General features: G+C 46.2%; 1 protein-coding gene across 1 annotated transcript in view; it reads right to left on the bottom strand.

The window, feature by feature from the left end:
• Positions 1-8686: 8686 nt before the first annotated feature.
• LOC126543176 (uncharacterized) overlaps positions 8687-15608 on the bottom strand; it is a 32769-nt gene continuing 25847 nt past the window's right edge. The window contains exons 13-14 of the mRNA XM_072287383.1: positions 10386-10482; positions 8687-9326 (exon numbers count right to left, since the gene is read on the bottom strand). Coding sequence (XP_072143484.1) covers positions 8987-9326; positions 10386-10482 — 437 coding nt within the window. The 3' untranslated portion in view covers positions 8687-8986. The remainder of the gene's footprint in view (positions 9327-10385; positions 10483-15608) is intronic.

The raw sequence follows: 15608 nt of genomic DNA, 5'->3' as shown, positions 1-15608 counted from the left end.
TATTTATTTATTTAAAGATACTGTCAACCCTTGCGCAGGAATATTACAGGAGTGAAACAAATAGAAATGCATAACAGCTAGCGTTCTGTAAAACAGTCATTACAGATATCTTTTTTGCATTTAGATATATAACAGGCGAAGTGACAAATTAGTAGCGCTAAATAACATATAAGCAAATTATTAGCAAATAAAAGCAGCAAGTGAAATATAGGCAAAATAAATGCTATTAGCAGTCAGAAATCAGGATGTCAGCGATGTGTTTTATGAATGAATCCGCTGATGAGGATGAGACGGCGTTTTCGGGGAGAGACTTCCATTCGCTGACAGCTCTTGGAAGAAGCTATATTTAAAACAATCAGTACGAATTGCAAGAGTACAAATAAACATTGGACGGCGGTGCCTTGAGGTCTCACTGCGAAGAACTTTAAGATAGTCGACGTATTTTATATGAACATGATGATTAATAATAAGATAAAAATATTTCAGCTTTTCGTATTTAGTCCTAACCTGTAATGTGGATGGGTCTGCGAGTACACACAGTTGAGAAGGGGAAGGAAGGAAAAAGTGGAGAAGGAAAGGCAGGGAGGTTAACCAGTTTAGCCTAACCGGTTTGCTACCCTACACATGGGAGCGGGATGGGGGGATGAAAGAGTGGGAGAAGAGGTAGAGAGAGCACATAACACGGCACACGCATCGTTAGTTACAGTCTGTCACTCTTGCGCGGTAAGTGACATCACTGTCACAGCCGCTTGTACAAGTCCGTCTCCTTCATAAACCGAAGAAGTCCCTTCGTCGTCTTCAGCTGCGATGTCTTCTGTCGGTGATATGCGAAAATAGTTGCAACTGACAATGGTCTATTGTCAAGGTGCGCTAGAATGGACGCCAGGGACTGTCTTGGAATATTATATTCAGGACAGTCGCACAGAATGTGTTCCAGCGTCTCCTCGCAAAGACAGGCATTGCAGAGAGCGTTGTCGGCCATTCCAATGCGAAGTGAGTAAGATTTCGTGAAGGCCACCCCAAGCCCTAAGCGATAAAGCAGGGTGGCCTCACTTCGGCGGAGTCCAGTTGGCATACAGAGATGCATCAAGGAGGGCAGGTCGTGTTGACGATTGCTCCGGTTGGTCTGGCTGCTTGGTGTGCACCATAGAGAGAGCGTGATCTCCCGTGCAAGCACTCGAAGTCTGCTGGAGTTGAGAAGGGGAGTTCGACTACCGATATTGAATATAAATCTGACTGCTAGACGCTGGACTTTTTCGATTCTTGATACGTTTGTTGCAAGAAAGGATCCCAGACAACCTTTGCACATTCAAACATTGGCCTAATTCGTGTTTTATAGGCGGAAAATTTTGTTCATTGCGTCGCAAACGGCGAATTACGCCTGAGACACCAGAGATACTTGCTAGCCTTAGAGCACAGATAATCTATGTGATCGTTCCAGCGAAGATCATTTCTGAAAAATCAAGCCAAGTTACTTATGGGGCTCAGCTCGTTTAAGTTCATAATAATAAATGTAAGAGTCGCTTAAATGATTTTTCTTTCTGTGGACTGTCATGACTACGGCTTTTAGTGGATTTAGCTCCGTTCAATTGCCATTCATCATACCATTTCTTTATCTTCTGCAAGTATTCATGTAATTTTTCCTGGTCCGCTACTGTTTCTACTTTATTGTATACAATGCAGTCATCTGTAAAAAGCCTGATGGGAATGTCTATCTCATTCGAGAGGTCTTTAATGAATGAATAAAAAATAAAAGGGGCCCATAAAGCTACCTTGGGGTACTCCTGACTCAAGAGCTTAAAATATCTTTCCAGATAATGTGTTCAAGCAGCTTTGAGCAAGTACTAGTAATCGAGACAGGGCTGACAATTTGCTAAATTGTGAGGACTGCCGCTTTTGAGGATAGGAAAAAATTTAGCTTGCTTTCCTTTGGGAAAGAACCGCCACGAAGCAACGAGCGAAAAATTATTGTGACATATTTTGAATTCCATTCAGCGTACCGGTACAGGAACTCATTCGGCATACTATCGGGTCCGGGGATTTTCTTCAGGTTCAAATTTAGCATCAGATTGAGCATTCCTTGTTCGAAAATATTTCGACGTCTCTAATAGGTGGCCTGTCAGATGGAGACTCAATCTCGACATAATACCGTTATCCGTTATCATCTGTGAACATAGAAGCAAAATCCCAGCGCTCCCAACGCTGGGATTTTGGGAAACTGCCAGCGGCTGGATGCTTCTTAAACTGTGCCGATGAGCGAGCATTCGACGATGGGTTGACATATCTCCAAAATTTGTCAGGTGCCGCTCTTAGGAATCTCGGGAATGCCGAAGAACTTTTGTTTGGATTCTTTCGCAAGTTGTTTGAGTTCCTGCCGAAACGCTCAATGGTGAATCGAAGCTGAGTGCTAGGATTATTCTTACAGCTCTTACGTTTTCGTTACGTTTTTGGGTGTATTATTTATCCAGTTGTCCAAGGACTTATATTACTAGTTTTCTGAATACACTTAGGTATATACTGTACTGTACAAGACAAGACCAAATTAAAAAAAAAAGTACTCCCAGAGATAATCTGGGCTCTGGTTAAGCTGACAAACTTAAGAGAATATCTCATAAGAATCCTCTAACAGCTCTAATACCCCAACATTATCAGCACTAGCATAGTTTAAAACGGCTTTCTCGAGGGGAGGCGCATGGTGCTGGGGGAAATGTTTAAAGACAGCACTGCATACTAGTTTATGGTTAGACATACCATCTCTGGTTTCACAGTCAAGTAGAAGAGGCATCATGTGATTAGACACAAAAACAAGGTAGAGGCTAGACGAAGTACGTGCACTGATTCTTATATAGTCGCTCACCACGTGGTTCAAGCCAAAACAAAAAATGAAGTTCTAGTAGTTGTTCACAACTTGGAAGTTGCTCCAGGAGAGTAGTCATTCCAGTTTATTCCAGGTAGGTTTAAATCACCCAGAGGTACCACCGTGTTGCATATTGCAATCCATAAACTGTTGCAGGCTTAAGCCTTCTTGGACAGCTGAATTTGGTAGATTATATAGGGTGTTTCAACGAACACTTACACAAATTTTTTAAAGGTTACCCGTGGCAGATAGCTTAATTCTAGTCCATGAGGTGGTCTACTCGAAGAGGCGGACATTACTTGAACAAAAATTGAAATGCATAATCAGCTAACTAGAAAAAATTCGCTAATTAACTTTTGATCGAATTACCTTACGGCCCATATTGCAATTACAAATTCTATAGCCGTGGAGTTTGCAAGGCGGATCCACTTGGAACGAATTCTCACGATGACACCGGTGTCCAGATATTAATTCCCAAACTTTGCGGAGAAATGCATTGTCGTTCCAGTTACTTTATTAACAAAACGTCGTTCTGTGCATTGAAGCACAAAATTAACTTGAACACCAATGCTTTTTTCCGCAAAGTTCGGGAATTGATATCTTGACACCGGTGTCATCCTGAGAATTCGTTGCAAATCCGCCTAGCGAACTCCGCCGCTACAACTTGTAAAGTGCAATATGGACCATAATTAAGGTAGCTAGATAATATTTAATTAGAAATTTTTGTTATTTAGTCGATTATGCATTACAATTTTTTATGCAAGTCATGCCCGCCAATAGACCAGCTCATGAACTAGAGTTGGGCTATCCTGCCACAGGGAACCTTAAAAATTTGAAAATTTTCGTTGAAACACCCTGTATATAACGCCAATGTGGACGGCGTGGGTATGTAAAATTCCCCTAATTCACACAGCCTGAATATCAGCTGCAACATGGAGTACAAAAAAAATCGATATTATCGCGAATCCTGTCTTCCCTAACCATTACATAAGAATTAGGTTTCACTTCGCTAACTAATATATCTTAATGAAGCCATGTCTCAGTAACCATTGCAATGTCCGGTTCATATTCTAGAATCATTGCTTCGATATCCTCGATTTTATTTAGCATGCGTCTTCAATTCACATTCAATATCTTAAAGAGTTACCTTTCCTATATTCGCGCAGTCATTATGTGGGAACGTATGACACGTAGCGCTCTTTCGTGCGTATATTCTATGCCTAAAGGGCATTGCTGACTTTGATTTTATGATGTACAAGATTGACCTTGGCTCCCTTCGCCCTTTCCTCATCTGAAGAAGCCCATACACTTTTTTGTATTTCTACGATTCTTTTGGAATAGTCCTCACTGATGATTACATTCGTTCCCTTAAAGGGAAGCTGAAGAGTCTTTCGAATTCAATAAGACGCTCATATACGGATGCGGGAACCTTATAAACCATGTAGGTAAAATTTGGGGTTGTTTTTCAATTAGGAGCGACGTAATCGTCGGTTGAAATTGCGCTGTAGCTCCGCCCCCCGTCGAATGCCGCGCGCTGCTGCTGACGCTGACGATGCGAGCGGAGACCGGAAACCGCGGTGTTGTGACGTCAACTCTAGCGTTTCGTTCCTTCGCAGCGTCCGCGACCGTGCCTGACCACGCTTGTTTCTGCGTGCGTGCCATCGTAATCTGCTTCGATCGACCCTGCATTCCTTTGTTGGTGCGTCTGCGTGTATAGTCAACGTGCGTAGTCAACGTGAGTGGTAGTCAATGGTAGTCAACGTGAGTGGTAATCAACGTGAGTGGTAGTCAACGTGGTAGTCAACAGATGAAGGTCACTACACGTACTGCATGAACCGGGAAGCTTTTCACGCGTTTAAACCGTCTTTGTAGATTGCCGACAGCTTTGGACAGCGCACAAATGCCGACGATCGCATCCCCGCTTACGTTTCACGAGGAGGCGTGCAGGAACACAAAACTACAGTTGTTTGACCGGAAACGAGCTCACTAGATCGGCGAAAGATCGGCGAGATCACTAGATCGCTTTGCAAAAAACATACTCACCAAAGAGCATTTCCAACACGAGGAGATCCCAAGACTTTGCTTTCGTTCGCGTCGAAAGCACTGCTCGCACCAGCATCGTTTGCTTCTTCGAGAGGCCGGCTCTTCGCAATCGGCTCGTACATGTAGGGAGTAACGCCGAACTCCTCAGAAAAACGCAGTCTCTAAATTTTCCATTACCGTCTCAGAAAAACAGCACCAAACTACCTGGCACCGCGCTTCATGTGTAGCGGCGGCGGTCGGTTACTAGAGTTGACGTCACGAGGCGCCCGACCAATCACAGGCGGAAACGAGACGAGCGAGCTGGGCGTGTCCGCTGCTGCACTTTTCGTCGAAATAAAATATATTTGCGCTTTCTTTCGCTCAATTTCGAAACGATATTCGAATTCGGAGGGTTGAAAACCATTATGTACAGATGTTCACTCATTTTTTCTGGAAAACCTTTCAGCTTCCCTTTAAGCATAGAACAATGACGTAAAATTTTAGATTTATCCCTAAAGTCAGCCACCCTTAGGATGATGGGACAGTCTCTACCTTCAGTCTTTTAACCTACAGATGATGTATTCTTTTAATTGTAGTTATTTTTTTTCAAATGCCACTAAACACATCGCCATTCATTTTTTTCATCAAGATATGTTCAGTTTCTCGCCCCTATTCTTTAGACCCTTTTATTATCAAGTTATTTCGCCCGGACCGATTTTCTATTTCATCAGCCCCCTTCGGTTGAGAGCATTCATTTCTCTGTATTTTTCATCAAGACAGACCTCAGCATTGGCAAGCATGATATCGACAGCATCGAAGTCGTCGTATCCTTCTTCTGTGGTAGAAGACCGGCTATTCATTTGAAGTAAGCTTGCTTCAGAAGAGGTCTGCTTTTCTTGAATTTCAGAAAGGTTACGTAAGATTACCTTACGCGTTTCAAGAAGTTTCATATTAATTTCCCCATTAGTAGGACCAGGATTTTATTCTACGTCGTCTGATAGTGACAACATTTCTGCCAAAGAAAAAAATTCGCCAATACAATTCACAATGGTACGTGGACACGGTAGCACGACTAGACAAAGGTAATCGCTACGAAAACCGTATTTCTTTTCACTAACCTGCACGAATAATGGGACGTGAGGCGACATTGTCACGGCTGTGCCGTCGTGCCTACTAAAGACCGTTGCCGCCGCTGCTTCTTTTAAGCCCAAGAACCTGGCATGCCGGTATCGTCCTGGCGACGTCAAGGTGCGCGCAAATGGTGCCTCGTGCACGCTGTCCACGTGCAGATCCAACCATGACTTGCTGAAAATGGAGCTTGCGCTGTGAAGACGGCTTGGTTCGATGAAGGAAGGCGAGATTAGCGGCGTTTTCACGGAGTGGTGCCCGCCTGTCCCACGGATCCGCATCCGATGCAGCAGCACCCAAGCACAACCAGCACGAATAATGGTACGCGAGGCGTCACTGTCACGGCCGCGCCGCCGTGTCCACTCCATCGACTACATTATGTTCAAAACGTAGACTAAATTGCGTTCTAAAGGAGACAAAGGTAGAACATGACGAGTTTCGGGAACTTCTGCTGAGTCAACACGGCCTAAATACGAGAAAACACTGAAATCGGAGACTTTACAGTGACGTACCGGGCGATGGGGATTCGGTGCGAATTCTGGGCATGTATATCCAGAGAACTGGATGCAACCTCACGACAATCAAAAAGCTAGGAGGATACGCGGCGCAGGTCACGGGGATCTTTAGGAGAATTTCACTCAAAGGCAGGGGCCTCAAAGAGAACAGCCTCCTCAGACTCATGCAAGCCTTCATTACCAGCCGTATAGCGTATGCCACACTGTATCTTGTGTTTAAACGAGAAGAAAAGGAGAAAATAGATGCGATCATGAGAAGAGCGTTAAGAGAGCCCTAGGGCTCCCAGACTCGACCTCGACAGACCTCCCCCTCAAAATGGGGGTTCACAACACGCTAGTTGAGCTCACTAAGGCAGTACGAGTGTCTCAGTTGGAAAGATTAGGCCAGCCTAAAACAGGGAGAAAAATCATGGAATGGGTAGGAATCCAATGCGACAGGGGTGCCCCGACTGACAAGAAAGACATTCTGTTGGACGTGCGTAAACGCTTCCGAATCGCCCCCCTACCTAAATATATGCATCCTATCTACAACAAAGAGAGGAGAGCTCACAGGGCTAAGGCTCTAGTAAATAAACTTAAAAACACACCGGCGCATAACGTAGCGCACGTGGACGCCGCTTGCGGCAGAGACGGTGCTGCGGTATCGACGGTGGTTGATGGCGACGGGTGCGTTAAGATAGCGTGCTCCACGTGCACGAGGGACGCCTGTACAGCCGAGGAGGTTGCAGTAGCGCTCGCTTGTGTGGGTACAAAAGCGGGAGTAATATTATGCGATAACAAATTAGATATCCGAAATTTTAACAAAGCGAGAATCTCGGAAGAAGCCCTCCACATTCTATTCAAAAACCCTCCCAGGAGGAACATAACGTTTATTTGGGTACCGGCCCATGAAGAAGTCCCAGGCAACGAAGCCACTCACGAGCTCGCCCGAGCGCTCTACCACCGGGCAACTCTAGAGCAGCCAGTTCCAGGGATAAAAGACAGCATCATCACGTACGGGGAAATTGTCGATGATTACAAAGCCGAAAGAAGAATCTTTCCGCCTGCGCATCGGTCTCTCTCTCTGGAGGACGCTCGCATTTGGCGACGCCTCCAGGGAAACAATTATACATCCCCACATTGGATCTACTTAACACAGACGAGGGACTATAACGACGCCCTCTGCAAAATTTGTAAGCAAAAAGGTACGCTAGACCATATAATATGGGAGTGTGCTAGCTCCCCAGGGGCCAAGGAAAACATTGACAGTAGAGAAGCCTGGGAGGCCTTGCTCCAGAGCGAGGCTGAAGACGACCAGCGTCGAGCAATCCGCCTAGCCGTTGAAGCCGTAAAGACTCACCGTCCTCAACGCGCGGGGACTGCTTCGTCCTGCACCCCCCCCCCCCCCCCCCCCACCTACGTGTAGGTTAAGAGGCGGGCACCCCAGCTCGGTGGAACAATAAAGTTTTCAATTAATCAATCAATCGGGGTGAAATTCAAAAACAACCTTTTCCCTTATCTACTAATAATCAACCTATTATTTCGAAATAAGTTTTCAAAGAACGCTTTATCCGTCTAAACTGATTGAGTGTTTTGCTTTACCCCTACCACCTTCCTTTTTTGCTCGTTCTGAGCTGCGCTACAAGCCTAAAAAAGTAATGACATACCAACTCGCCCAAACTGCTACGCTTTTGTCCCATTAAAGCCATGCAGTTTGTTTTCACTGGCGCAATTGCACCGCAAACTTACATTATGTAGGTTGTTAACATTAATGACGGCACGCTAGCTTGCGTTTCGAACGCCTATGCCATGGCTATCGCAATAGTGTCATGTATACTTTAACTTGGCTTCCTGCGAACCACTACTTATCCCGGACAACAATATCGGTTTTAAATAGGGGTTCATTAAATAGTGAATCATTGCAAACCTTTGCGAGCAGAGAACCGTCGCTGCATTACTTCAATATAACAACAAACTGACTCTGCAAATCAATTGGCCGTTTACGTCAAACGCTTCACAGAGGACGATAGCGTGCGAACGCAATAACGGCAGCGCGAGACGGACTGATTCGAGCTGCACGAACGGCAAGACAATATCCGGTTCCCGAGTCGCATTGCTAGTTTCAGCGACATGGCATTGTCGCGTCAGCCAGGGGGCGCGCGCACGGACAAGGCCTTCCCGGACGCCAGCCGTACTGCCAGTGCTTTTGGCAGTATTTATTTATGCACATTTTCACTTGCACACAAGATGAAAAGCCAGGAAGCGCTCTCTCCGCAACCGAAGGTCCGAGCTAGAATTTTGGCTCGCGCTGTGGGACACGGACAGTGTTGACACTGCCACGAGTGAAATGCACACTACTGCCAATTTAGGGAGGTGCATCTTGGGTCGAGAGTCCAAGCACAACAGGAACCAAGTGCAAGCGGCTCTGCGGCTTTGCAACAAAAGGGGCTCTCCGGTTGGTGCAGGGAACTCTTCCTGTTAAACGCTACACAACGTCGTCGGTAGCACTGGACGGCTTTTGCCGAGACGACCCGGTAGCAGAGGGATGGTCGGTTCCGCCCGATTTGTCGGCAGGTCTCGGTGCGTTCTTCTTGGGCTGCTTGCGGCGACGGCGCAAGAGATGCACCGGGCGACGGCCGGCGGTGACATTGGCGGTGACATCGGCGGCTTCCTCGGCCGCGTCCTGGGCCGACGTGGCGACGGCGAGCACGCGCACCCACGGCGCGAGCGCAGTCGCGGTCTCGGCGCTCTGTCGCGATAGCCAGGCGGCCAAGTGCTGAAGCCAAAGCACGTTTGTCAGCGGCTTGAACCGGGCAGCCTGGTTGCTGTGGGGTCACCACAACGCGAGGAAAAGAAGAAAGAAAAAAGTGAACGCACAAAGTCCGTACAAGACTAATAAAGAGGATGAGATGCAGCCGAAAAGACTTCGAAAAGTCTGCTCGTGCAGAGCGGAGATGTGGGCGACCGTTGCAACAGAAAAGTATACTTCTCCGCTGAAGTTATCAATATATATATATATATATATATATATATATATATATATATATATATATATATATATATATATATAGAGAGAGAGAGAGAGAGAGAGAGAGACGGAGCAAAGCCAGAATGGCGGGTAACAACATGGCCATCGAATAAGGAGACCGCCGAAAAAAACGAACAAATAGCAAGGAAAAGCTCACAAATAACCTATGCCTGTTCCAAACAAAATGCACCCGTTGACTTCACAAGAGAAGGCGACACATGCGGCCCCTTAAAATAGGGGTAAAAATATCTGCCTCGATCGCCCTTTTCAGCGTACCAGCAACTCTATCCTCACGTGAAGGGACAAAAAACTCAAATGATTTCGAACTGTTACTCGAAGCGAAAGCATTCTTCAACGTTGACACAGTTGGGTGGCTTAAGAGGACGCTCTTGTGCAGCTCATCCATACACAAAAGTGCGTGGTCACAAGTGGTTAACGTAGAGGGATACAGAAAACTTAGTCTGCGCTCCATATGGCACTTGTACGAGTGAATGAAACTGGTATGTCCGATGCCAAATACGCATAAGCTAATGCAAGGTGCGTGGTATAACTTCTTTATACGTTGTTACGTAACAGCGCTGCCTATTTTAAGCTGCTCTGCAAAGATCTCAACTATGAACCAGGCACCAACGCAGTCGCTGCAGACGTCATCTCTATTTTTCGGGAAATCAGCATACGCTTATTGTGACATGACAGAAGGAAGACGTCACTGCTGATACGCGTCTTCTTCCTTCCGTGCTGTCAAAATAAGGGCCGCAAATTTTCCGGAAAGTACGAGTCATCTAGCTCAGCTGAAAACCGTCGTGCGCCATCTCTATGCCAACAGCGAGGCAGTCAAAAAAGATGGACGACTTGCCTCAGTCTGGAAGCCATCCTTTCGCACACGCGACTCTCTTCCTCGCCCACGACGAACTCACGGTGGCGGCTCAGTTCAGTGTACTCCGGTCTTGCGTCTGCGTCAGCGAGACAGGCGGAAAGAAAAACGGACACGACCAGCGGCCATAAGGAATTCGAACCGCTCGGGCGAAAGTGAGGGCCTATTTGCCTCTGTAGAACAAACGATGGGTGCAGGACCGTACCCTGGAATTATCGTCGGAAAGGGTTTTGAGGGGACAATGGCTGACAATGGTTTTTACTTCTAAAGTTTTGTGCGTGACTCGGCGTGAATATCCTACATAAGGCAGGCTTGTTGCGAAAATAAACTTAGTTGTGAGTGGCGCCGGTCCTGTCGTTTGTGTTCTTCCCGAGTCCTGGTCTTCTGCGCCTTGCCTTTACTACTTCAAGCATGAACCAACTAGCCCAAGCAAGAGTTTTACTTGAGCATATAATACATACAGGGTGTTCAAAATTAACCTTTACGGTTTTCTTAATATTAGGCACTGGGAGGCACGCGAAGACCACCTGTGCAAATACGTTATGTGGCCAGGGGGACACAAAGTGAGATAATTATCGCTGTCGGCCGACCAATTAACTAAAATTGAATAATTGACTTTTTGTTGACTGCATTAAGTGGGAATGTTTGTATCGAAACGCTAAGAGGCAGTCGTGTTTCTACACAGTATCTGTTGGAAGAATTCTAGCGTGTCTGTGCTCCGAGATATCCGACTCTAAATTTTAATTGTCGTTGGCGAAATTAAAAAAAAAATCGAATAACCTGGAACCGCTGTCGTAACACGCGACCGCGCAGCCTGTAACAATGACGGCAGGTGCCGTGCCGAGATAATGGCGCGATCGGAGAAGCCGGAGGGCAGTGCGCGTGCGTAACCGTGGCTAGACGAGCGGGCATGGTCCTTGCCTGGGCTACGCAAATAATGTGACTGCTGATTTGCAAGTATTGTTAGTTTTACTGAAATCAAGTGCAACAACTGGCCGGCACACGCGTTGTCATATGTTGATTTCGCCAGCCGAGAGGGGAAGGGGAAGAGTTATCGTCTTTGCCTCTGCCTCAGCCCTGTTGTCAGGCTAAACGCCGCACGCAACAGCCGCGTCACAACAGGCAGGAAATCAAGTTAAATTATGGAGTTTTACGCGCCAAAACCACTTTCTGATAATGAGGCCCGCCGTAGTGGGGGACTCCGGAAATTTGGACCACCTGAGGTTTTTTGACGTAAATCTAAGTACGCGGGTGTTTTCGCATTTCGCCCCTATCGAAATGCGGCCGCCGTGGCTGGGATTCTACCCCGCGACCTCACGTGCTTAGCAGCCCAACACCATAGCAACTAAGCAACCACGGCGGGTCATCAGGGAGGAGCTTTGCGCCGATCCTAACTCTCTTACATGCGTAATCATGCGAACAATTTAAAATTGGAGTCGGATATATCGAAGCACAGACACGCTAGAAGAATTATTCCAGCTGATATTGTGCACAAACACGACTGCCTCTAAATTTTCAATACAAACATGCCCACTTACTGCAGTCAACAAAGAGTTAATTATTCAATTTAAGTTAATTGGGCTGCTGACAGCGATAATTATCACCTCACTTTGTGTCCACCTGGCCATATAACTTATTTGCATAGGTGGTCTTCGCGTGCCTCCCAGTGCCTAATTTTAAGAAAACCATAAAGATTAATTTTGATCACCCGGTATATCGACGTGGTTACGGGGCTGGGTGGATGATTTGCCCCCAGGATCATTGTTGTGCAGGATTCGAGAAATGTTTGACCTTAGTGGCGCGACACTTCTCGTTATTCTACTCACTTGCAAAGTACTGTGAAGCCTCGTAATAGTAACTCCAGATATAGACAATGTCCACTAACAGTGAGAAAAGAAAAAAAAAGCGTTGATTACGAAACATCGTAGTAGTTTTGAAGGAATTCTGAAGCTGTTGACGCTAGTCCGTTTCCAGTTCTTATGCTACTGCATGGTAAAGACTGGCATGAATTAATCCGCGTGGCGCACTCGCATTGACGTTAACTGCATGTTACCATTGCAGTTTATGACCTAGTATGCCATTCGTTGAGCAGAAGTACTTTCACTGCCAATTTCGTAACGCGTGTGGGCATTTTTCGTGCACTGCCACCGAGATCGGCTCAGTCTAACGCCGTGGTTTAACACAGCGCCTCAAAGCGCTAGCGGTCACGAGGGAAAAAAAAAGTAGCAGGTTCGCCGTAGAGGCGAAATATCGATTGCGATAGCAAATTAGTAGACAGCTATACGAAGTGAGGATAGTAGTTTTATCGGCCATGTAAACTTGTAACCATTCGCTTACTAACTAAATTAACAAGCATGGTGCCACGCGCGCACAAGCAAACATGAACACAGCTCACTCGACGACCGTGCACACTCGCTGTAAAAACGCTGGAGTGAGAAAGCACGGCAGCAGCAGTGAGCGAATTGACCTTCGCGCTGCCTCTTGCTTCAATGCGAGCTAAGCGGCGAGAACAGAGCGCACACGAAGCCCTCGGTGCACGTAGACTATATGTACTCATCGCAGATCGCTTTGAAGGTGGGCTTGGGCGGCCGCGCCATGCGCAGCTACCGCCGGAGTAGACCCCCCCGGTGCCCTGCGCGCGACAGAACACGGCGCGCTTCCTTCTCGCTTTCCTCCCTTCCGCGCGTGAGAAACCATCGTCGGCTCGCCCCTCGCACACTCACTCGCACATACAGCATACGGCGACGATGTTATCGTCCTTGGACTTTATACGGAACGTCACGGCGACGCCAACAGCAGAAATGGGCCTGGAGGGCTCATATAATTGTTATTGCACTAAAATACCGGAAACTGGAACGTGACGCACGCGCCGGACGTCGCAAAGAGCTAGTCGGCTTGGGCACGAGAGAAGTGAGAGTGTGACCTTTTCTTCCACCAATTTTCCAATCGCCTTTTACTAATCTCTATTGCGGACACGTTTACTTTTTCCCCTGCTCTTGCTTAACCGAGGGGCTTCAAGGAGGCCAGTGGTGCCTAAATCGACCGCTTGGCAGATATCTTCACATTCTAATAAAACGTGCTCCATCGTTTCCCTAGCCTTACCGCAGCAATCACATGCTCCTACTTCCTTCTTATATCTCGATTTATAAGTGCGTCTTGTAAGGCATCCTGGTCTCGCTTCGAAAAATAATGAGCTTCCCTTTGAGTTTTTTTCTCTTAAGTAGTTACTCATAGCAGGTTTCTTTTCCATTGCCGCCACCCATGAGATTACATCAACCTCTCTGTATTTCCGCTTGTCGTTCTTTGTTGCCATGCTGCTCAATATACCGGTCGCATACTTGCTGGTAAGCTTCCTAGTTCTTTCTTCCACTGTCAATCAACGTTTTTCCTGCACAAATACCTCAACACTCTCCCAGCCCATTTACTTCCTTCCATAATCCACAGTCGTTCTTCATAATCCATTTTACTGTGAGCTTCCCTCACTTCAAACTTGTCCACCCCATATCCTTGCGCACAGCTTCGTTTGTAGTCTTGCCGTGAGTGCACAATGCAAGGCGTCCCACTGACCTTTGGTTGCCATCGAGTCCCGATTGTATGCCTGACTTCAAGCAAACAACCGCATTTCCAGATGTACGTCCTGGAACCATTGCACCTTTCCATATACCCCGGAGCATCTCGTACCTATTGTAACCCCTTATCACTTTATGTACATGAGAGGTCAGTACGAGATCAGAAACCACCTAAAGGGGAAGAGAAATGCGGCCATACTGTGTTTCATTATGGCCGCCTTTCTCTTCCCCTTTAGATGGTTTCTGATCTCGTACTGACCTCTTATGTACATAAAGTGATAAGGGGTTACAATAGGTACGAGGTGCTCCGGGGTATGTGGAAAGGTGTAATACCATACCTTTGCGTTACAATTTTGAATCCTTGGCATCTCAACTGAATATTTGCAGTAGAGAATAGTGATTCGTGAAGGCAAGCAGCCTGAATAACGTGGGGTCGGAAAACAGAGAGAGAGAGAGAGAGAGAGAGAGAGAGAGAGAGAAACCCAGCAAATGCGCGCGCGGACTGATTTTCGCCCCGTCTTGATCTGCATCACTTCGAACCTTAAACAGACTCACATAGAAGTCATATATTCCCATATAAGTTTCTGTTGAGAGAAAGAGTTGTATATGGTGCTTGCCCGAAGTAATCTGCTTGACCTTGCAGTAACTTCTTTTACAAAAAAAAAAAAGAATAAAATGACATATCCAGCTGCTCAGACGCTTTCTGTTGACTGGGGCAGTCTGCGTATCTATGCATCCTTTTTGTTTCGATGAAGGCTCCACCTTCTCTTTTAATCTTATCTGAAAATCTGAAACGCGAGCATATTATATTAACCATGCGATCAGGCTACTGTATACATTTATCTCTTCCGTGTAACTCTCAGTGCACTGCTTGCAGTGATAGCAGTCTGCATATGTCGCACATCTCGTACAGTGTTTTTAGTTGGATAAACGCAATTTGGTCGTCACTGACTTATTTCATTAGTAAGACATATTTTTGGTCCTGCTATCAGAGTGTGCTTCTCACCTGGCGTACACCATTCGTTGCCTGCCTAAATAAAAACGTGTTATCTCTGGCCTTCTTCGCTTTCTTGTCTTTTCGCATACGTGAGTAATAACGACAACACGCACGTTATAACTGTGCTTTAGCAGGAAATTTTCTTTAAGAGTCTGTACACGCTCACGATAAAATCAGTCTCTTTGTTTTGGTCTACTCATATTGTTTGACGTTTTTTTTAAATACACCTGTAGTAACGGCTCTGTCATCAATTGACACGGAGAAATGTGCCTCGAAAAGCAATAATTCTGGCACAATTTGATAAACACCAAAAGTCATACGTGCGACATCTCCATAAAATATACACAGAACATTGGAAACCTAGGCGTGCACGAAGTGCATACGGTGCACTTTTTTATACGCAATCGTCAAAATTTTCACAGGCCCAAACGTAATCATGACATGCAAAAAAACTTCCACGTATTAAAAAAAATTCTGGGGTGTTACGTCCCAAAACCAAGATACGATTACGAGGCACGTCGTAGTGGTGGACTCCGGAAATTTCGACCACCTGGAAATCTTTAACGTGCCCCCATTGCACGGGACACGGGCGTTTACTTCGAATATTAAGTTTCTGTCTACCTTAAATTACGCAGTTTT

The sequence above is a fragment of the Dermacentor andersoni genome, chromosome 1, assembly GCF_023375885.2.
Source record: "Dermacentor andersoni chromosome 1, qqDerAnde1_hic_scaffold, whole genome shotgun sequence".
Lineage (NCBI taxonomy): Eukaryota > Metazoa > Arthropoda > Arachnida > Ixodida > Ixodidae > Dermacentor > Dermacentor andersoni.
The sequence above is the reverse complement of the archived record's forward strand: the minus strand, read 5'-3'. Positions and strand labels throughout refer to the sequence as shown.